Source organism: Tachypleus tridentatus, chromosome 13 (assembly GCF_004210375.1).
Source record: "Tachypleus tridentatus isolate NWPU-2018 chromosome 13, ASM421037v1, whole genome shotgun sequence".
NCBI classification, from domain to species: domain Eukaryota; kingdom Metazoa; phylum Arthropoda; class Merostomata; order Xiphosura; family Limulidae; genus Tachypleus; species Tachypleus tridentatus.
The window spans coordinates 124696880-124720260 of record NC_134837.1 but is presented as its reverse complement, the minus strand read 5'-3'; the positions used below and the strand labels follow the sequence as shown (position 1 = coordinate 124720260).

Below are 23381 nucleotides of genomic sequence, written 5' to 3'. Positions count from 1 at the left end.
TTATAACGCTAAAAACCAAGGGGTGGATTTTTCTCAGTGGACACAGTGATGTAACTTTGTTATAATAGAACACGTATGTGTTTTCTTGAGCATCCTTCTCGCTTTGTCAACTGAGCCTATAATAATGTTACTGTCATTTCTTTGGTCTAAGAGACAATCCTGTTCTCTCTTTGGAACTTTTTAATCCTCAGCAAAGTTGCATAAAGAAAAAAATCTGAACACTTGCAGGAACAAATATCAAAAACATCTTTTGCTGCTTGTTATTGGAATTCTTTGGCTTTGTGAGCGGCACTTTGCCTGCTTTCTATTGGTTCCATAAGTGTTTTGTGTTCATCGGCGCTAAATACAGCAGCTATAGTGTGGTTGATATCTTTCTTTATTTTCTCCAGTAATTCTTAGTATTGAGAGCAAACTAAGAAACTACTTTCCCAATGGACTTAATATTCAGCACGAGAAGGGTCATTATGTTACTACCTGAACACAAAGACTGCACTGACTGACCCAGTTCAGTGGACACTCTGTTCAACCATTATTTTATAAACGAGGGGTTTATTATTACTTTAACAACTACATGGTGTTTCTTCTTTCATTGGTATAATCCATAACTTCAGCGTATCTCTACAGGAATTTTGGCCATTTGTCAGCCAGTGACTATTGGCATGCGCGTGCTCTAGAAGTGTTGATCGATTGGACCTGACGGCAAGACTTTTGTGACATTATATTTGGAAAACATGTCACTTAGGGTTATGATTCCGAAGGCCAGTTCAGGAACACTAGTAGGACACCGTCCAATTTCTCCATGAGCACTAAGCGCAAAATAGGGCAATGCTTTATCTTGCCGATAGAAACACGTGCTAAAACCATCACTGACCTTCAAGCGTGATAGTCCAGTGACTTAGACGATATGACTTAAAGTCGGTAGTTTGATTTCACTTAAAGCTGGCGCTGTTTTTGTTAAACTGGCATGTTCTTTACCTTTCAATAGACACATAAATATATGTATAATATAAAACCGTATAGAAGATATGAGACAAAGTTTAAGAAAGAAGTACTACTACATATGATGGTAGTAAAATCTAGGGAAACATTTATTTGACATAACGTTTCGAGCCTAAACCATTCTTTAACAAACTTCGCATAAAGACAGGTTTAGACCCAAAACTTTATTTCAAATAAAAGTTCTTCTAGAATTTATTACCATCGCATCTAATGTTTTCCTTCTTCCTTAAAGCAGGTTATTTACCGTTACCTGCTTAAACGTTTTGCTAGGTGGACATTGTTTGTATAGGTACTCTTCCTGTCCACAAAATCTAACTATATCTAACATCGAGTTTGGGTCAACTGTTTACCTCGATGAGGTCTTGTATTTTGTTCAACTGTTTACTTTGAAAGGTTATTTCTTGTTCAAATGTCTAATGAAGCTACTATAGATAATAAACAAAACCCTTGATAATTTGAGAGAAGCGATTTAGATATCCACTATAATACGGTTTTAATACACCCGGCATTAAATAAATTGTACCAACACCAATTCGAAATGAATTCTCTCATCGTGAACCATCGAGAAAGTTGCAGAGTAGATAGAGAACTTAATACTGTCTGTAAGTTTGCAAAGCTTTTGTATATAGATCATTATTTGTAATAACCGTTATTGTAAATTATATTGTTTGAATATTAAAATATATTTGTATTAAAAACGAGAACTGTGTATCACTCTTGCTGGCAAGTGTCATAAATTGGGTGCATATCGATATTTATTTAATTTCTAAATTTAACCCAGTTTCAGGTGATTTCAAATTGTAATACGATACGTAATAAATTTGAGGCTCGTCCGGGATAAATCGTAATACTTAACGTAATAAATTGAGGTTCGTCTCCGAGATCAAATTCAGCGAAAAAATCGATCTAAATTCAAATCTTAATTCAATTTATATTATTCAGTGCCAACAAGATTTGATCATGTCTGATTATCGAGGCTTTACTTTAATCACCCTCCCTCAAACAACTAAAACGATATAACAAAAGTGATTTGCTCGGAACTATCAAAGTTTTAGAACTAGAGGTTAAGAAATCAATGAGAAAAAAAAAGCATATTATTGAAATACATCGACAATGATTTGTTATCTGAGGAAGTATTAAAGGAAAATGTTCTAGTGTTCTCACTGGCCAGTAATGTATGCAATTATATAACTTTTTTAAAAATCCTACCAGAAACCGATAAAATAAAGCACTAAAAGACAGCAGGGTGTTTAAACAAGGTTACCGATCTCAGTTTTATTGGTAATACACCCAGGACTTCTGTACAAAATGGATTCTATTTAATACAAGAAAATATCCATAGTAAAATTATCTAAAATCATGTACAAAATGGATTCTAGCTTGTTCACCGCACGATATTATAACACCTATTCTTTTTTTCTCCTTCAGTTTAAAATATACCGTAAAGAGGAATCTCATAAACAACAACTTTCGAGGACTGATTCAACGAAACTTCGGCCCAATCCAAAGAGAGCAAAAAAGAAAAGAAATAAACTTGAGATAAAAGAATGGGTAAAGATATTTGTTTAAAATACGAGGCATTCTTTTCTTTTTTTAATGATCAATTTCGATGCTTCTTTAATGAAGGCTAGATTTAAAAAAAGTGGTTTGTTAGTAGAGGAATACTTAAAGAGATAAGCACCACAGTTAACTATCAATTCATGCTTAGAGTGACTAGATGACGACCTCCACCTGGCCAGAGAAAAACAAAACAGTTGCCGTAAGCCTCGAGAACAAAGAAACGTTTATACAAATATAGGAACCCAAAACCACGAAAACTATTTAGTTCTTTCAATAGAACTCTGAAAGAACTTATTTCTTTATTATGCGAATGACCGTTTTTGGTCGATATTTGTAAACAAGTTCTAAAGTTTCGTGCCTAATGTTTTTTTTTTTCAATTGGTGAAATTAATTCTTTTAACAAATAGTTGTTTTTTCAGGAAAATTCACTAAAATTCTCTTCAAAGTCAGTCACTTAAAAAAAAAACTAATTGTCTTCTAGCGCTTTCCTCTTCCCCAGATGGAGAACATTTTCCAAAAGGAAAATCTGTCCCCTGAATTTGCATCATCCTTTGATTCAGAGGTGTAATCTTTAATATGTGGCGCTCCGTTTTGTCGAGAGTGCCTCTTTTGGTCTTCACAGGGTGATGGATTAGAAGGACTAGAATGACCGGACTGCGGATTATCTCTGGTTTCTCTTAACATATCTAGAACATTCTGTTCAGATTTTGTTACCTTTGCACGGGTCAAGGTGAAGCTACGATTGGTGGCCTTTCCAGATGGTTGATCAGCAGAGGCTGACCCGCTGGACGGACTGTCGGACTGGACAGCAATAGGATCTTCCACGAATGCTTGAGCGAGATTCCTGCTGATTTGTTTTCTAATCGTTTTTTTCATGGACAAGTGACGCTCAAGATGGCGTATGTCTTTGTCGGTCAGAGTCTTTGTTCCATAAGTACCACATTTGCCATCTGAAGTAGTATTGTTCCTGTTATGATCTGATGAAGTATGAATTTCGTCCGTAGGAGGTTTGTTTTTTTTCTTGGTTCTACTTTTCTTATTTTCTGGGTTAGACTTCTCTAACCCACTCCTCCCCTCTTCACCCTCTATTACTTCCCTGGGGCTTTCCTCGAGGAATTCATCAGGGATCCCATCAAAATCTCTTTTCTTCCTTCTGGTACCTGGAGAACAATCATACTCACAAACCTCCTGCAAACCGTTAGGTGTTGAATCCTTATTTGGGTTGTAGAAGATATTCCTGACGTCGGGTATGTTTCGGTCCATGTTGGCCACACTCACAAGAAGAACCGCTTCTGACGGGAAGAAAAAGAAAAAAAATGAGCAAACCACAGGCTTCTAATTATATATATATACTTTTTAAAAATTATACCGAACTTTCTTAGCAAAGCTTTAAATGAACTACGACACTACTGTGAACTACGTCGACGTGATCGGTTTCGATATCTTTATTACTCACAGCGGCATATCTAATAAAAGGAGGTCCACTGCAATTTGGCCTCACTGGGCAGAGTAGCGTTTAAAATATCCTGAAATAAAACAAATAACATAGCCCTGTAGAGGTGGGGTGAATATTATAACGATAAAAGCAACATATGATGCAGTATTTGGTTTCCCGTTTAGCGTAATACTATTCTGTCTAGGGTATTTGTGGCCAAAAATATGTGTCTAAAATAGTGACGTCGTCAAGGCTCAGAGGTAGATTTGTGGATCTGTCCTTTTTTGGGTGGGGTGCTTTTTGTTTCTTTATGAGTTCTTGTGCGTTGAAAATAGTTTGATAGCTAGATTATGCAGTTAAAAACTACAAATAGTTTGATAGCTAGATTATGCAGTTAAAAACTACAAATAGTTTGATAGCTAGATTGTGCAGTTAAAAACTACAAATAGTTTGATAGCTAGATTATGCAGTTAAGAACTACAAATAGTTTGATAGCTAGATTATGCAGTTAAGAACTACAAATAGTTTGATAGCTAGATTATGCAGTTAAAAACTACAAATGTGCTTAAATTTTGATGAACGTCCTCCTCAACACCCTCTCTTTGCGCCTATGAATAAGAGGTTAAGGTAAATAAGGGTAACTTTGATACTTAAATTACCGCATGTAGGCGCTTCTAGGAAAAGTATGGGCTGTCAGTCCTACAAGACTCGCCACCTGGAACCCTTTCTTGTCTTTCAACCTCTCGAATCGAGTTAAGATCCGACACTTCTCGAGCAAGGTGGGCGACGTAGTGGGAGCCGCCCTAAGCGGTACACTATAGCAGAATAACCGGTTTTATGCAAGAGAAACGTGAAAATTCAAGAAGTCGGGTTTGCCCAAAACGTTGGTATAATAACTTACGTCCAAGGTTTCGGAAGGAAAAGGTATTAAACACATCCAAACTATTCCATGTTACAATGTAATGTCAACCAATTTACTAAACTGATCATAAATTCGAATTCGATTTGAATGCGTCGATTTAAAATTGTGGAGGTGTTCCTGAATCACGTGCTGCTCGTGTACACGTACTTAAAACAGGTTGTTTTGTAGGCCGGTTAACAACAAATGAAATAAGAGTCAAGAAACACAAGAACATTGATTATTCGTAAGATAGAGAACGGAGTATGTAATCCAGTTTTTGAGACGCCACTGAAGGCCATCTATGGTTTATTATTAGCTCAAGAGTCTTTAGTTTTGGGAACAGTTTTTAAAGAAATTAAATGTAGCCATCCACGTGGTTTTCAGTTCCCACCATACGAAATTTACAAGAAAAACGTGTTTATATTCCCATGTGCATCTCTTCAACTAAGAAATTTAAAATCCCATCATAAGGCGATTATGTATGTTGATTTTAACGCCATGCTTCTCAAACGCACAGCAGGTGGCGCCAATGACGTTCAGATTTTTTGTTGCACTAGCACTCGGTAGGTGGAGCTAAGGATATCCAGATTTTTTTTTTCTAGTACAGTTGGATAAATACAGAATTAGCAGAAGACTATAAATTACAAAACTATTTTTTTCTATTAAATAATATCAAGTATTCGACGCAAAAAAAAAAACGACTTTGGGAATTGAATTCCGAACCTTTGCTAACACTGCAAGTGGTCCTCATCTGTTTTCACTGATAAGACCTCCCATCATGGGAAGGAGCAACGTGCTGCATTATTATGGTTGATACGACCACCACATTATAGGAATCGTAACGATTTTTCAAATGAAATATTGCGTACCTGTAGGTCATGCTATAAATGTTGTTGTTGTTTTTTTTAATTAAGCGCAAAGCTACACAATGAGCTATCTGTGCTCTGCCCACCAAGGTTATCGAAACCCGGTTTTTAGCGTAAGTCCGCAGACATACCACTGAGCCACTGGGGGCCATGCTATAAATACGCCAGTTAGGTGAACGGATCGGTTTTACTGTATAAATGAAGAACTTTCCAAAACGGTAACATGAGTAAAGTTTGAAGGTTATGTTTATTACCACCAGATGGCGAAATAACAATATAAAGTTCTATCAACTTTTAGAAAGTCCGACAGTTTAGACTACTTGTTTTTAAACAACAATACAAATTAATTAAAAGGATAAATGTACAGAATCTTTCCAAAAATGGCATACCGAATTTACATGTGTGGTTATGGCCCGTATTAGACCATCTTGTATATAATAGCCGCTGCACACTGTGTACGTCTCTTGACTGGTTAATATCTTTAAAACTCAACAGCAAATTGCCACACTGCCCTCTTTTTAAGAGAAACTGTGATTTCTATATTATCACTGCTACTTCTAAGATATGCATTTCATTTTCCTGAAAGGGAACCGGAGGTCGCCTGGAGGAGCCATCTGTTTTAACTGCTTGTACCTTTATAACATAATGTGTTGTCTGTAAGTCAGTCAGTAAGCACTAAAATGACGTTACATAATGAACGCTTAACGTTGCAATTTGTACTGTTGTAACGCCAGTAAAACGAGCGCATGCCATGAATCACGAGAAGAATTATCCATTCTATATGGTAGAACACACCAAGAAATGAAAATATTTATTTTTAATTTTGGTTCTATTTATTTCTATTTGGTTCTATAACACTTTCAAGTACATCTAGTATCAATATTCATGCCGATATCTTGGATAAATGCTATCTGCTCTCACTAAGTTTCAAACGACAGACCAGAGAGTAATTAGTCAGCAGTATCCACTGTCAACTTTTGTCTGATAAAGTGAGTGCTTGGGTTTCATTGCTACTCAGCGCCCCAACGACCTCAAAATGCGGAGCACGTTTTTTCGACAACGGTACAACGAGATCGCTAAGTTGGCTAAGTCCGCATCAGTATTGCGCTATTACTAGATTCCGTCAGTGTATCTTACATAGATTATTTTTTTCTGTCACGCACCGAGTGTAATAAATTTTGACTGTATTTCTGTGGCCAAGATATTGTTTTTAAGATAATTAAATTGTCAAACTTTGAATTGTACACATATATAGCATGACAAACAGTGTCAAAGAATAGATAAGGTTCCCACAAATGTTGGTAGACCTATCGATGTAGGCAACAATAAGGAAGTAAACGTCTCTTGAATATGTACTTACATCCTATTAGAGAGTCAACAAAGCCAGGAAATAAGTTTGTACAACCGTAAAAACGGGGGCTTTGTTAACAATGAACCTGTTCTACATTATTATTATCCCGTGAAATTTATCATAACTTTATTTCCATAATATTAACTCCGGCACATTTCCCGCATAATCTACAATAATATTAAGAGTGTGTACGCGAATATATATTTATGTCTAAGAAGATGTTTCTTTCGGGGCAATGAAACAGCTGAACTTGACCCAGAATATATCCACAGAGTGGGACAGCGATAAGCCTATGGTTTTACAAACTCTAAAATCAGGAATTCGATTTCCATCGGTGGGCACAGCAGATAGCCCAATGTAGCTTTGCTATAAGAAAAAAAAAAACACATTATTGCGAAAGACGAGACAATTTTGTTGTTAAATTCTTATAAAGCCTAACAATTCCGTGAGAAAAAACGGGTTTAAAATTCGTTGGTGGGGGTCTGTACCCTTTTTATCAACACCATCAATTCCCGTGGCCACTCTAATCGAGTAATCACCTTTATAATGCGCTCAGTGTCTCAAAGTGCAGAAAGCGAATTTTTGACAACAGAACGAACCATGTACCTTTGGATTTGCAGTCCTTTCCACTCATTACTAGGCCACGCCCGCTTAAAAACAGCCTCTGTCACTGTAATATGCATTTTTATTAAGTCACGTAAGTGGTTACAATGAGAGGTCTTGGGACTTAGCTTTTCCAACAGTCTTTCGTCATTGGTTACTGTGACAAGCCTTGCAGCTTGAACGTTTCCAAGTCTCGTAGTTCACACTTTATTAGACTCTGTCAATATTTCAGTTGATAAAGTAAGATTACATCATTGTATATCAAATCTCAAAGAGAAATTATTCTTAATTCCTCAAGACCAGGAACAATTATTAGCTTTCCCGATCTCAAGTTATTTCTTGAAGACCATCATTAATATAAAAAAATATGGTGGTAAAATATTTCAATACAAGAAAAGAAAAAAATTACGCTTAAAAACCGGGTTTCGATATTCGTGATGGGCAGAGCACACATAGCTCATTTGTGATAACTGGAAACTCACTTGAAGAAAAAATGTATCTTTTTGTTAACCTGAAGATGGCTTAAGAAGGTCGAAACGTTGTTGTCTACTTTATTTTAAATACCCATACCAGGTCTTGAAATAACTCATTGTGTAGCTTTGTGTTTAACAACAACCAAAAATGATCAAACAAAATTTTTTTTTTTTTAAGGATTATCTCCACTAATCCAACCACTACACTAACTAAACAATATCCCCACTAATCCAAACACTACATCTACTAAACACTATCCCCATCAATCCAAACACTACATCTACTAAACAGTATCTCCACTAATCCAACCAATATATCTACTAAAAATATCCCACCTACCACATCCACTAAACAGTATCCTCACTAATCCAACCAATACATCTACTAAAAATATCTCACCTATTACATCCACTAAACAGTATCCTCACTAATCCAACCACTGCATCTATTAAACAGTATTCCCACTACACCTACTAAACATTATCCCCACTAAACCAACCACAACCTGTACTAAAAGACTATCCCTCTTAAACCAACCACTATATACAGCCATGTATAAAAGTTAGGACACCCTATGAAAGCATGTGTATTTTTGTAACATTTTTGGATATATAGATATTTAATCTCAATTTTAACAGTACTGAGAGATTATAGGAATATAACTAAACAATTAAAACTGAAGAAAATACTTTTCAAGATCTTCTGTAAATGTAATTCTACAAAAATGCATATTCTAACTGAGGAAAAAGTTAGAATACCCTCACATTTATTCCCACTTAAAATGGCTCAACTCACACACAGGTGTATCACACCAGGTGCACATGATTAGAAGATCGTTACTCAGCATTTTGAATGAGGCTTGCCCTATTTAAACCTCAGACATTTAGTTTGGTGTGCTCCTGACTGTTGAAGTGAGAGTGAGCACCATGGTGAGAGCAAAAGAGCTGTCTAAGGCCTTCAGAAAGAAAATTGTAGCAGCTTATGAGTCTGGTAAGGGATTTAAAAAGATCCCAAATGATTTTGAAATCAGCCATTCCACTTCCCGGAAAATAGTCAACAAGTGGAGGACTTTCAAAACAACTGCCAACATGCCCAGGTCTGGTCATCCAAGCAAATTCACCCTGAGAGCAGACCGCAAGATGCTAAAAGAGGTCTCCAAACACCCTAACATGTCATCAATCTGGCTACTGTTGATGTGAAAGTGCCTGTCAGTGGAGGGCAAAACAACTGCCAACATGCGCAAGAAATTCACCCTGAGAGCAGACCGCAAGATGCTAAAAGAGGTCTCCAAACACCCTAACATGTCATCATAGGAGGCTCTGGCTACTGTTGATGTGAAAGTGCATGCCTCTACAATCAATAGTCAACAAGTGGAGAGCTTTCAAAACAACTGCCAACATGCCCAGGTCTGGTCATCCAAGCAAATTCACCCTGAGAGCAGACCGCAAGATGCTAAAAGAGGTCTCCAAACACCCTAACATGTCATCATGGAGGCTCTGGCTACTGTTGATGTGAAAGTGCATGCCTCTACAATCAGAAAGAGACCGCACAAGTTTAACTTGCATGGGAGGTGTGCAAGGAGGAAACCTTTGCTCTCTGAGAGAAACATCAAGGCCAGACTGAAGTTTGCCAGAGAGAATGTAGACAAAGACCAGGACTTCTGGAATAATGTTCTTTGGACAGATGAGTCCAAAATTGAATTATTTGGACACCAGAACAGAGGACATGTTTGGCGTAAACCAAATACAGCATTCCAGGAAAAGAACCTCATACCAACTGTGAAGCATGGAGGGGGAAGTGTCATGGTTTAGGGCTGCTTTGCTGCAGCAGGACATGGACAGCTCACAATCATAGAATCCACCATGAATTCTACTGTGTATCAGAGGGTGCTTGAGGAACATGTGAGTCCATCTGTAAGAAAATTAAAGCTGAAACGGAACTGGACCCTGCAACACGACAATGACCCAAAACAACCAGTAAATCCACCAAGGACTGGCTGAAAACTAAGAAATGGAGGGTCCTGGAATGGCCGAGTCAAAGCCCAGATCTTAATCTCATTGAGATATTGTGAGGTGACTTGAAACGAGCTGTTCATGCAAGAAACCCCTCAAACATCTCACAGACTTCTGCATTGAAGAGTGGGGCAAACTTTCTTCAGACCGATGTCAGAGACTGGTAGATGGCTACAAGAAGCGTCTCATTGCAGTTATTTCAGCCAAAGGGGGTAACACTAGATTAGGGAGTAGGGTGTCCTAACTTTTTCCTCAGTTAGAATATACATTTATGTAGAATTACATTTACAGAAGATCTTGAAAAGTCTTTTTTTCAGTTATAATTGTTTAGTTATATTCCTATAATCTCTCAGTATTGTTGAAATTGAGATTAAATATCTATATATCCAAAAATGTTACAAAAATACACATGCTTTCATAGGGTGTCCTAACTTTTTCACATGACTATATATATCAAAAATTATCCTTACTAATCCCACCATATATACTATAGATTACTCTTATTAATTCCATTATTAAAAAGTATTTCCAGCAATTCCATTACTCAAACTATTGTATATAATAGTTACTAATTACACCACTATATATCACACGTACTCAGAGGGGCGTTTGGCGGAACGACTGTTTTTGTGATATAAAAAAGAAAATTATGCTTATATTATAGTACAGCTGCTTATGGTATTTAACCTTTACTACTTTGCCTACATTCATCTGACGACGTATTAGCATTTTTTGGTTTGATATAGTCGCATACAATAGCTTCTGTTGACACTTGGTGATTGGAAGTCCGAAACTGTAGTGCTATTATTTTAATTAGTAGCATAATTTAACAATTAATAACTATTCTGTTTGTAAATAGTATTGTATTTTATTATAATGAAACATACACATGCATTAAGTCTAGCACCCCATTTAGTGGTGTAACAGAATGATGATTGGTTGACTTTTGATTGGATGTTCGTGGAGTTCATGTGAACAGCAGTGCAATTCAGCTGCATTTCATGCAAAATATTTTCCATATTTAATCTCGGAGCAATTCCTTTTATTTTAAAAATGTACTGGGGGGTTAAGCACCCAGACCCCTGTAACATTAGCATGCTGATGGTGCTTTGCACAATGTGTTGACATTTGATCTCACAAAGTAAAATTCCCTTTAAAAACATTCTACATATGGACTTGTATATATATTTCTTTCTTTCATACTGAAACTTCTAACAAGTAGTCATTACAAAAGAAAACGTGCTGATGTATACAAGTCATTTCTCAAGTGTCAGAAAGTTAACAAACAATACATTTTGCTAACTTAGCAAAAGTGGTGGACTCGGTTATTCCAACCTTGACGTATCATCACAAGCGTTTTTCAGTCAGGCTAAACAAAGCAACATTACACTCGTCATGTACGAGATTTTTGACGAATTTATTTATTTTGATGGGAATTAACAAAAGTAATTATTCAGACTCTGAAATACTTGATAAAAACAATTGCTTTAGAAAAAAAAATCCCTTAAACACAACAAACTGAACTTTAATTGCTTCCAATTACATAAACTTAAAGCAAAAACACTCTCTCAACTCTACAATCACATTAGGCCTAAATTAATTTCTATAAAAGATAAGTTTTAAATCGATGGTGTTTGTCTACTCCAGTAACTCACTAAATTTACTAGAACTTTCTCCCAGGCTATAAACAAATAAATCTGCTTTTAAAAAAATAAAGAAACACAAGTCAATAAGTTATTAGAAAACAATACTTTTCTCTACCATTAGCACAAGAAGGTAGCCTTATCAAACATAACGTTATTCAAACACTATACGAACAAAGACACCTAGGGCCCAGCATGGCTATGTACATTAAGGCGTTCGACTCGTAATCCGAGGGTCGCGGGTTCGAATTCCGGTCGCACCAAAGCTGCTCGCCCTTTCAGCCGTGAGGGCGTTATAATGTTACGGTCAATCCTACTATTCGTTGGTAAAAGAGTAGCCCAAGAGTAGTTTTGCGCGAAATTCCAAAAACAAACAAAGACACTTACTGGCCAACTAATGTAACACATACACACACACACACAAATGAATTGCCCACCAATGGCTCAGCGGTATGTCTGCGGACTTTCAACGCTAAAAACTGGGTTTCGATACCCGTGGTGGGCAGAGCAGAGATAGCCCAGTGTGTAGCTTTGTGCTTAATTCAAAGCAACAACAATAACAAAATGAACTATTAGATATTCATATTACAAGACAAAAATAAAATGTTATTCTATAAACAACGTGACAAATAGTAACAGAAAACTCAAAAAGTTGCTTCAGACTGATATATTTATTATAACGTTGAATTTTTTCAAACAAGTGTTCAAACGATTCTACCACTGCCATCAAATGAGCTATCCTAAAGCTATCAGGCTTGTGTAAATATGATTTATCTAATTCTGTCTTTCTGCGAAATTTTCATCAACTGCGTTAGCATCTGTACTGTAAAATAAAAACATCACCACCTGTTGTTCAATAGTCACAAAGGAAGTTCTGGACAGATTTTGACTGACTGATTGTTGTTGGGTTTTTTTCCCCCACCAATGCAGCATGGGACATCTCCATAAGATGTGTTATTTGTGTTGTTGAACGGGGGAGTGGGGGAGCAAGAAGAAGGCAGATCTTTACACTTTAACCAATTTTGTTCAGCAGTTGCTCATTAAATTCTGAACTTTGTTCAAAGTATAAGCCGACACGACCCATAATCATTAGCGGTGGTTCAATTTTTAAAGTAGGGGATCTAACAACCATTGAACACAATCAAACCCCCAAATGTGATTGGAATTACGCTTGCGTAGCACATTCATAGTCAAGCCAGGGGGTGCTTCCACACCCTCAGCCCCCTATTTCCCCTGCTCTAGCCTATAATCTTATTTTGCTGTTACATTAATTATTATAGTAACAAGATCCACGGTTTTATTTACTACTCTATCACTAAAAACAAACAAACAAAACAATACCAAAATGCAATGTGTATGAAGCTTGGAGTCCATCACGTTGTCGAATTATTTAATAGTTAGTGTTAGCGAAATGGAAGAATTGTCAGGTCAAATTTACGAGTAGATATAAACTGCCTATTTAAAATTTAATAAAGCCACTAAATTGGAAAAGTTTCAACAAGAAACAAGTTAGCCTTCAGAAACGGTAACAAGTTAGCCCTCAGCGACAGCCAAGCAAAGCCTTAGCAAAGGAAACAAGTCAAGCCTTAGCAAAGGAAAGTCGGCCCTCAGCAACAGAAACAAGCCAAGGCAAGTCTTAGCAAAGGAAACAAGTAGGCTCTCAGCGACAGAGACAAGCCAAGCCTTAGCAAGTTGGTCCTCGGCGACGGAAACAAGTTGATTTCTCAGTGACAAAACCAAGTAGTTCCTCAGATACAGAATCAAACAACTTCTATCTGAAATAAACTTCCATTAGTGATTTTCTTTTTTTTTTACAAAAAACTACAGGTTAATTTGCCAGATAAGTTTTACATTTTAATGAAACAATAAGTCGAAATTAATTCAAAATAAAAATCGAATTTGTAACAAAAGAAACAATAAGTAAAAAATGTTTCTTTTGGTTTTTAACGTAAAATATTAAATAGAATTACAAAGACACGTGACAGAAAAAAAAAAAAAGTCGAAGCGACAGAAACAAGCTTACATCCCTTAGCTACAGAGAAAAATTAGGCCTTAGAAACAGCGTGACACTTGGGTTGAGTTAATCTTTCTCTTTGTATGACCTTATCTCTGCTAAACTGTAATAAGGTTAGTGTAAAATAACAATGCACTGTTATATAAAATGACACTGACATCTGGACATCGCTATTCAAGTTTTGTTTCACATGTACACGTAAATAACCGGGCAATATCACCGGTAAATGGTTGTTTTATAACTTTCAACCTCACCTACAAGAATGTTATCTGTCAATAGCCGTCCCTAACTTTCATATGATAGCCAAGAAAGAAAGCAGCTAATTAACAGTACCCATCGCTAGTTATTGAAGTCCTATTCCCTGACAGGAGGATAGAGTGATTGGACTGTCCCTCTTGAAAAACACTCACTGCCTCAGAAAACGAAGTTTGTGTTATGCGTGTGGAATCGGGACACTAACCATGAACCTTCGGATTCATGGTATTGGCACGTAAAACATTAGGCCAAGCACGTGACTACAACACGATCGAGTCAAACACGAAATTCATAAGCAGGAGAGTATATGGTTGAGCACAGGAGAAGCAAGCATACGTAACACGTGTTTCGTTACAAACTACTACAAAATTACAGTGCATTTCAACAAGTAACGCAGCAAAAACCATTTCTTAATTCAGATCAAAGAGAATTTAGGAAAGCACTGACCTTTAACCCGTAGCCCACACAACCAGAGCACGTGCTGATAATTTGTTTGCTATTAAAACACACGACTACAAAGTGGGCGACCTGTGCTCTAACCATCACCAGTATCAAAACCCGAATGTTAACTTCGGAAGCTGTGAGACTTACTCCTGAATCATTGCAATTAACGGCCCGGCATGGTCAGGTGGTTAAGCACTCGACTCGTAACCCGAGGGTCGCGGGTTCGAATTCCCGTCACACCAAACATGCTCGCCCTTTCAGCCGTGGGGACGTTATAATGTGAAGGTAAATCCCATTATTTGTTAGTAAAAGAGTAGTCCTAGAGTTGGCGGTGGGTGGTGATGACTAGCTGCCCTCCCTCTAGTGTTACACTGCAAAATTAGGGAAGGCTAACGCAGATAACCCCCGTGCAGGTTTGCGCGAAATTCAAAACAAACCAAATCAAATCGCAATTAACACTTACTGAAAATAAAGTATCTCAACAACAAAATTCCATTCACTGAAATTTTCAGAATTAGGCACACTTAGAATCGTTATACATAACGTTCAAATTTCAAGTAAAGAGCAATTTTCGATTTAATAGGGTGTTCGCATAACTCAATTATTAATATACGTTCACTTCAGTTCCTTCTCCTTTGACGTTTAATCTAAATGCTGTTGAAATTATCAATATTAGTGTCTAACAGAGCCCTCTCAAAACACATCTGTATATCTCGGGTTTTAAATTCCACGTGGACGCAGTTCATCAGTTAAATGCGATATGTTGTTGGTCTAATCAGTAATTAAACAATCAAGAGATAAACGTTACCTGGACGTGTTATACAATCGTAGAAGCATAAATTCCGTAGTCGATTAAACAGATGGTTTCTGTGGTTTGGTTTATCTCCTATATTTCCCTTAGAATATAACATATTTTTAATTTTAAAAAGTAATACTCTCACTTTCACTGGTCGATATGTTTTAAATTTATGGATATACAGCTGTTTAGAGGTTAGAGGTCAAGGCCTTTAGATACAACAGAACCGACCACTACTCCTTTACATCGACGAACTCAGCACCACATTTTACACAGATATTTATTCAATTCCAACAAACTCAGCACCACATTTTACACAGATATTTATTCAATTCCAACGAACTTAGCTTCTAAGAGTACATCATAATACAGTAATGATGATCGATTACGTTACTAATCGTTAGGAGTATTGCAATAGTTACGAGTAAGTTGCAGTGTCATTAAAAAAAAAACCTGTAGATGAACATCCGGGACACTCTGCAACCATACTTTTAAAAATTATTATTCTAGGTTAACTTTCACAGCAATGCCACGCCCTTTTTTAAAACTTTTATATCGAGAGAGAGCAGGGAAAGGAGGGACAAGTTAGGCCTGTTTGTTTTGTTTGTTTTTGAATTTCGCGCAAAGCTACTCGAGGACTATCTGCGCTAGCCGTACTAGCCGTTCCTAAGTTAGCAGTGTAAGACTAGAGGGAAGGCAGCTAGTCATCACCACCCACCGCCAACTCTTGGACTACTCTTTTACCAACGAATAGTGGGATTGACGATAACATTATAATGCCCCCACGGCTGAAAGGGCGAGCATGTTTGGTGCGACCGGGATTCGAACCCGCAACCCTCGGATTACGAGTCGAACGCCTTAACACATTTTTCTATGCCGGGCCATAGTTAGGCCTGTATCAAATACCTATAAACGTAGTATATAGTAGCAAGGTGTTAAATCTAAACATTTCCATCAGGGGTAGGAAGGGAATATGAAACTGTGAGCAGGGGAAAGGGAAACTAAAATTAGAATTCGAAAAAATGGAAAATACTGTATTTAATGTTTGTTTTACATGGGTGGGGGATTCAAGACAGATAAAACCACTGTATTTAACATTGGTATATCAATTCCTTAACCACCAGATTAAGGACTGGTGCCGGTGAGTTACAATTACAGCAGGTAAACGGGCAAAAACTGAGAGACAAAACATTTGTAACGGTTTCCAGTGGTACGAAACAGTTAAGGAAGATAGCAAGCCAGCCCCTGGTATCGAAAAGGTTGAGAAACGATGGAGCGAGTTAAAACAATGTTGAAATGGTGAACGCATTCCAACGATCGACGTGTAACAAAGACGGTTATATTTTCAGGTTATGGACTACTGAAGTACTAAAATAACTAAAAGTATTCCAAGGTTGTTTCACAGTACGAGCAAATTACACAAATAATAAGTGTATAATTTGATGTTCCTGAAGAAATGCCCAAAGTTCCCAGTTCGAGTATTTCACTGATAGGCGAATGTGTTCAGTTCTGCTAGATATTAATATCAACTGTTCAAAAAATAAAAAGGCCCTGCATGGCCAGGTGGGTTAAGGCGTTCTATTTGTAATATGAGGGTCGCGGGTTCGAATTCCCGTCGCACCAAACATGCTCGCCCTTTCAGCCGTGGGGGCGTTATAATGTGACGATCAATCTTACTATTCGTTGGTAAAAGAGTAGCCCAAAAGTTGGCGGTGGGTGGTGATGACTAGCTGCCTTCCCTCTATTCTTACATTACTAAATTAGGGACGGCTAGCGCAGATAGCACTCGTGTAGCTTTGCACGAAATTAAAACCAAACAAACAATTCACAAAAAATCGCTACAACCAGATATTGGATGGCAGTGTTTAAAACGTCCCTGACTGCAGCCTCTTTCGGACTGTATAGTAAGTATAATCAGAAATTGCTTTATCCTTATTGCCTGTTTTTTAATGGAAGGACACTACAGCTATTTGGCTCAAACGTTTTTTATTCTAAACACCAACGATGTGCTGAAAAAAACGAAACGTAAAAGATGTTTTTGTATTATTTTGAATTCTGTGCAGAGCTATATGAGGGCTATCTGCGCTAACCGCTTCTAATTTAGCAGTGTAAGATCACTCACCGCCAACGTTTGGACTACTCTTTTATAACAATTATTGGGATTGACCGTGTATTATGACGGCCCCACGGGTGAAAGGGTGAGCATGTTTAATGTGACGGGAATTCGAACCCGCGGCCCTCAGAATGCGAGTTGAGCGCCCTAACCACCTGGCCATGCCGGGCCTTATATGAAATGAATAAAAACTTCTATGGTCCGTAAGTAATTACGAGTAGCTTTGCGCGAAATTCAAAACAAAGCAAACCAAACCGTAAGTAATTAATGTCAAATGTTCACCACAAGTCAAAGGACATCAAATGATAACGACAACATTAAAGTAAAATGGACAATGTGTGAACTGAGGAGTCAAAAATCGACGTTTGAACTTTTCAGAAATTTTGTTTAATGTTCTGTAAGATCTTTGATTAGATTCTTTCAATCTTCAAAGAATTATGGATGAACTAAATAAAAAATCATCAAATCAAGGACATGATATGAGATCATCTGTCGACGTGGCCCGGCATGGCCAGGTGGTTAAGGCACTCGACTCGTAATCTGAGGGTCGCGGATTCGAATCCCCGTCACTGCAAACATACTCGCCCTTTGAGCCGTCGGGACGTTATAATGTTACGGTCAATCACACTATTCGTTGGTAAAAGAGTAGTCCAAAGGTTGGCAGTGGGTGGTGATGACTAGCTAGCTGCCTTCCCTCTAGTTTTATACTGCTAAATTAGGGACGGCTAGCGCAGATAGCCCTCATGCAGCTTTGCGCGAAATTCAAAACAAACCAATCTGTCGACGTTGTCAAAACGTTTATAGTAAACAAGCGACTAACTATCGTTAAGAAAACTCGTTAAGAAAAGGTCGGACTTCACAAACCATCCAAGTTTCAGGACAAGAAAAACATGAAATGAAACCCGAAAAAACCAAAAAGAAACAATGGCAGAGTAATGGTTCCTGAGGAAATCCTAATCTTCGTAGTTCTAATTCCTAACCTATGGAAACTTTTTTCTTTTTTTTTCTTCTGATAAACAATTCAGCAGTTGTTTCATTTCTTAATCCAGACTTCGTATTGTATTCAATTAAAAATAATTTACGTTTTTATATGACATCTGAAAAACGTTTCGTTGTTATAAACATTTACACTGAAATATGATGCGGTTGTAAATAATTTACCCCTGGTGACTTAATAGCAATAATTAGTTACATACAGGATACATAAGAACTTAGACCAACATCGTGGCGATCGAACATCAATCTCTGTCATGGTTACTAGTCTATAGAATATACTAAGTCGAATTATTATTTACTTCTTTTATTATTAGATAATACTAGGTAGGTTATACCTTACGTTTAGGCTGCCACCTCCAGGGAAGTACTAAAAAGAAATATGTTCAAAATTCGATCCTAGATATTCCTGATATTCGTATAGGCCCCTAACTGTAACTATGACGTATCTGTTACAGTTCGTGAGTTTCGCTAACAATAACTAATAATAACGTGTACTTCAATTTGTTTGTTCTTATCGATAAACAACTATCTCGTTCCCTAGTTTGTTTTTAGACATATAACGAGAGAAAAATTTTGATAATTAATACCTATCTGAAATTGAAAATTGACAAGTTTGAAATGGAATACCTTTTCAATGGTAGAAAGCTTCCAACTCTGTGTGAGTGATGTAGTTAACTACTATTATCTTTAGCAACTGTGGTTGGTTTGGAACATTATAAAGATTTCCCGCAGGAAACTGGAGCTATAAAAGTACTACAAAATGCACTAATGGAATAAAATCTTTGTATACTGCCCCCTATCCGATATTACACAATGAAGCAACATTTGTAAAATGTGTTAGTTATACGTTTTTATGAAACGTAGATTCTTCTGTATTAAAAACAAAAACACTAATTTAAAAAAGGTGCTTAACACATGCCTACCAAATAACAAACTATTTTAATATAATGATCTTTTTTTTTTGTCACTGAAAATGCCGAAAAGATATGAGACAACCACAACATAACGTTTTATGGTATAATTTTGAACGTCAGTAAAACTTTAAATATATATATTTTTTTTTCCACCAGCTGTAACTTTTGGGTTAAAATACTGACTGGATATTTTTATTTGTCAGAAGGAATGCTGAAGATATGAAACGTATTTGTTCATTCTAGAAAACAAATCCTGTGCCGCGATCAACGAATTTCAAGTTTTATTCTTTCCACGGTTAAACTTAATCTAAGGTAGACATATGTTATTTAAATATTTTGTAAAATTTTTTAGTGCAGTTAAACAGGCATACGTGTTACTGAAGTCTACAGTAAGAGCTAACAATCTTTCTTTGATTAGAGAGTTAAAATATAACTGTTAAAATGAAAGAAAATAAAGACTTTGACCACAAAATCATCTACAAGTCTAAATACTTTCCATTTTTAATCCGTAACAGCTGGAACACCTCGTCTTTCAATAGTGATAAGTCTCGAGGACTCTTTCTTGGTGGAGGTATAATAATTTGGAAGTTATTCACAATTCTAAATGGCTATATTTGTCTGATGGAAATATTACTACTGTTGTATTTTAATAACTGTTGCATGTGAAATACAGCTTTAACTTACGATAAGAAAATGTTAGCAACAACAACGTATAACATACCTCAGTGTAAGTCTTTAGTGAAGAGAACAAGGTTGGTAATTAACTCTTTCAAAGTAATCCAACATTTATTTCATGATTCCCTAGATAGTCTTAGATTATGTCCAACATTTGCTTAAGGATACAGGTAATTTGTACGTGCAAGGCCACGTCACGAAATATAGAAGCTAGGCCACTTTGCAAGTCGAGTTTCTGCTCCGAATCTTGACACTATATAACACAGAGTGCGGCAAGTCCACCTATTCCTCGTTCAGGCTCACTTAGCTATGGATACGGCACTCGGAGAGAAATAAACCTGTTCAGGACGATCTGCGCATGTCTGTTGTATCAGCTCAACCACGGCCACTTCACCATACATAAGAACCTTGGTGAAGCAAGACAACTCTTTGTTATTTTTTCTACCCTAAAATGCAGTTCTAAGTCCAAAAGAATCTGCACCACTTTTTGTTGTGCTGTAATTCTATGTTGCCATAACCCTCTACAATTTGGTGACAAATATTTTAAGGAGTCTTTTTTTTTTTTTTAGCAAATATCTAATAGTGCTGTAAACATAATATATAATACAGATTTTGTCCACAAAACTACCTAGAAGTTTGAACGTTTTCCCTTCTTTAACCTATAACAACTCGTGTAAAGTATTTCAGGACTACCTCGTAGGGTTAAGGCTGAAAATCAGAAAAAGAAAAACGTGGATATTTAACTAATAACAAATCCCTTCACACTATTTTGTAGTCTATGGCAGATAAAGAAAATGCAATATAATAATTTAAACTGTCACTTAGGGCATCTATCCTAACCAACATCTGTAAAGGTAAAAAATATTATATTGGGAGATGTCTGGCGTGTATAATGTAATTCATTTCTTTACTTGTATTAATCACTTCACATATATCTTAATCTCGCTTACATCACCTTTTACAGTGGTGGTAGTTAGGTTAATTTCAAGTTGTCAGCTGGACATAATGGTTCGAGAGTATCGAATATGCATTCCTGACAGTGTATTGAAAACTTTTATGTACTGTGAAACATATTGAAATGTTTCAGAGTTTTGAAATTTGTTTGTATTTTTTATAAATCCCACACAAAGCTTGTCAAAGAATTACTTTTTTTTTTTTTAAAGATCTAAACTTGATTACAAAAGTCAAACAAATGACTGTTGGTGAACAAGTCTGGCTAGAAGAAGCAGTAAAACTTCGCCCACAACCCTTGCGTGGTAACCACTAGCCTAAACTGGTCTAGCCGGAGGAGAAAAACAAGAACAGCAGTTTTTTTTAGGCCTACTGTTACTAACACAACAAAAGAACAATAACTACTCACGAAAATACTTTATTTTGTGAGAAAACATTATAGAAGGCTTGAAGTTATAAACTAAATTTTTTTCATGTATGCCATTAAATTGTATTAATTCAGTGTTTTAATATAAAATAATTTTTTAAAGTTTGTTTTTGTTTGTTTTTTTGGAATTTCGCACAAAGCTACTCGAGGGCTATCTGTGCTAGCCGTCCCTAATTTAGCAGTGTAAGACTAGAGGGAAGGCAGCTAGCCATCACCACCAACCGCCAACTCTTGGGCTACTCTTTTACCAACGAATAGTGGTATTGATTGTCACATTATAACGCCCCCACGGCTGAAAGGACGAGCATCTTTGGCGCGACGGGGATGCGAACCCGCAACCATCAGATTACGAGTCGCACGCCTTAACACGCTTGGCCATGCCGGGCCAATTTAAAAACTACATTAATTTTTTTATCAGAAAGAACTAGACAGATATGTTAGCGCCGCTATCTGGTCTAATAACACACCATAAAGATATCATCAAACGATTATTATACTAATGTAACTACTATCACATTACATACGATTATAGACGCATACTCGACAATGAGTGTCTAATACACTCTAGTGATTAACTAAAAAAATAACAACACATATTTACATAACGAATAAATACAGCTACCATTTTCAAACATTGGTAAGTTCATGAACAAAATGACGATACTTAAGTAAATTCATACATGTTATAAAACAATTTATACCATTTTATAACTTTTCGAACAATTAAATTAATCAAATTTAACGTTTTTATGTGTATTATTAATCCAAAAATAATTGACAACAGACTACTGAAACAGCTAACATACAAAACTAATTAATTTTTTAAAGTGCGTAAAGCCATGTTCCAAAGTAACAGTATTAATATCTAAAAGAACATAACTATAACATGGTGAGTTGTTTATTTGACCGTTCACTTACAGTTGATGTTTGATGTGTTTTTTGTCACTTTTACGTATATCTTAATAGTCCTCCAGTAAATAGCCACCACAACGTCTCAAAAGGAATGGTTTCACACACGTAAAGAAAAGTTAGGGCATGTTCTTCAAAACCGCCTATCGTCCATTAATCACATTCATGAAATTTACACCTATTGGATTCACCAAATTAATTATATTTTCCCTTTAAATGTTCTTTCAATCAGTCTTAAATAACCATTTACATAATTCTCCTTGTTGAAGGATTACCTGAAGAGAAATGGGGAGTGAAAAACTTCGAAGTAAATGCTTATTTCCTTAATATTTTACTTTATTAACTAAAAAAAAAAAAGTTATATGGATTTTTGAACAGAAAACTTTGTTGATAAGTACCAACCGCAGTTATGGAAAACACATATCTATGGCTATGACCCCTCACACTTGTCAGAGTCACTGGAGCAAACAGGAAAGTATCGTAGGTCCATCAATTCCAACAAGTTTGAGTTCTTGGATTTAGCAAACTAAACGAGTCTTAACTATTATTAACTAGTTTACAGAAATCCAATATTATATCAAAGTTAAAAGAACAGCTGAAATAACTGAGTAAGAGTTAATTGTAAGTATTGCACATTGAATTGTTACACAAAAGCGCTATAATGGCAGTAGCTATTAAATATGATTAGTATCCGTTTAATAACTTTAGTTCAAATGGTATAAGCTGCTGTTCACGTGCGAGAAGTAAGAAGGTCGATTACAGTTAGTACGAAAATGTTGCAACACGAGAAATGTGGAGGTTGTCTCGCAACCTGGAGATTAGACTCGTAGACGTGTCGTGCTTGTGTGAGGGGAATAACACGAGACCAGGTAGGATTGACCCTTTAGCTTCTGCTAATAACGTCAAATCACATGGCTACCGCAATCACGTGGGACAATTAATTAATCAGATCGTCTCGAAAGTTTGTATGCAAAATATTTTGTTCATTCTACGAGACTTCTCGACAAAATACATGTATCTGTATCTATTTCACACAGTGTTGT

At 36.5% G+C, this 23381-nt stretch overlaps 1 protein-coding gene across 5 annotated transcripts; it reads right to left on the bottom strand.

Moving 5' to 3' along the window:
* Positions 1 to 2246: 2246 nt before the first annotated feature.
* Positions 2247 to 22879, bottom strand: LOC143238245 (uncharacterized). Of its 5 annotated transcripts, none has more exons than XM_076478317.1 (2): positions 22741 to 22879; positions 2247 to 3851 (listed from the first exon to the last, which is right to left on the bottom strand). In XM_076478317.1, the coding sequence occupies exon 2, from the start codon at positions 3820 to 3822 to the stop codon at positions 3037 to 3039; it is 786 nt and encodes a 261-aa protein (XP_076334432.1). In that variant the 5' UTR covers positions 3823 to 3851; positions 22741 to 22879; the 3' UTR covers positions 2247 to 3036. The 5 variants fall into 5 exon arrangements, with proteins under 5 accessions (XP_076334432.1, XP_076334431.1, XP_076334427.1 ...); XM_076478316.1 differs by lacking the exon at positions 22741 to 22879 and adding an exon at positions 22348 to 22371; XM_076478312.1 differs by lacking the exon at positions 22741 to 22879 and adding an exon at positions 20098 to 20379.
* Between the last annotated feature and the right edge of the window lie 502 nt (positions 22880 to 23381).

Coding starts and splice junctions, on each gene's coding strand:
- LOC143238245 (XM_076478317.1), bottom strand. CDS start 3,822: ATGGACCGAAACATACCCGACGTCAGGAATATCTTCTACAACCCAAAT.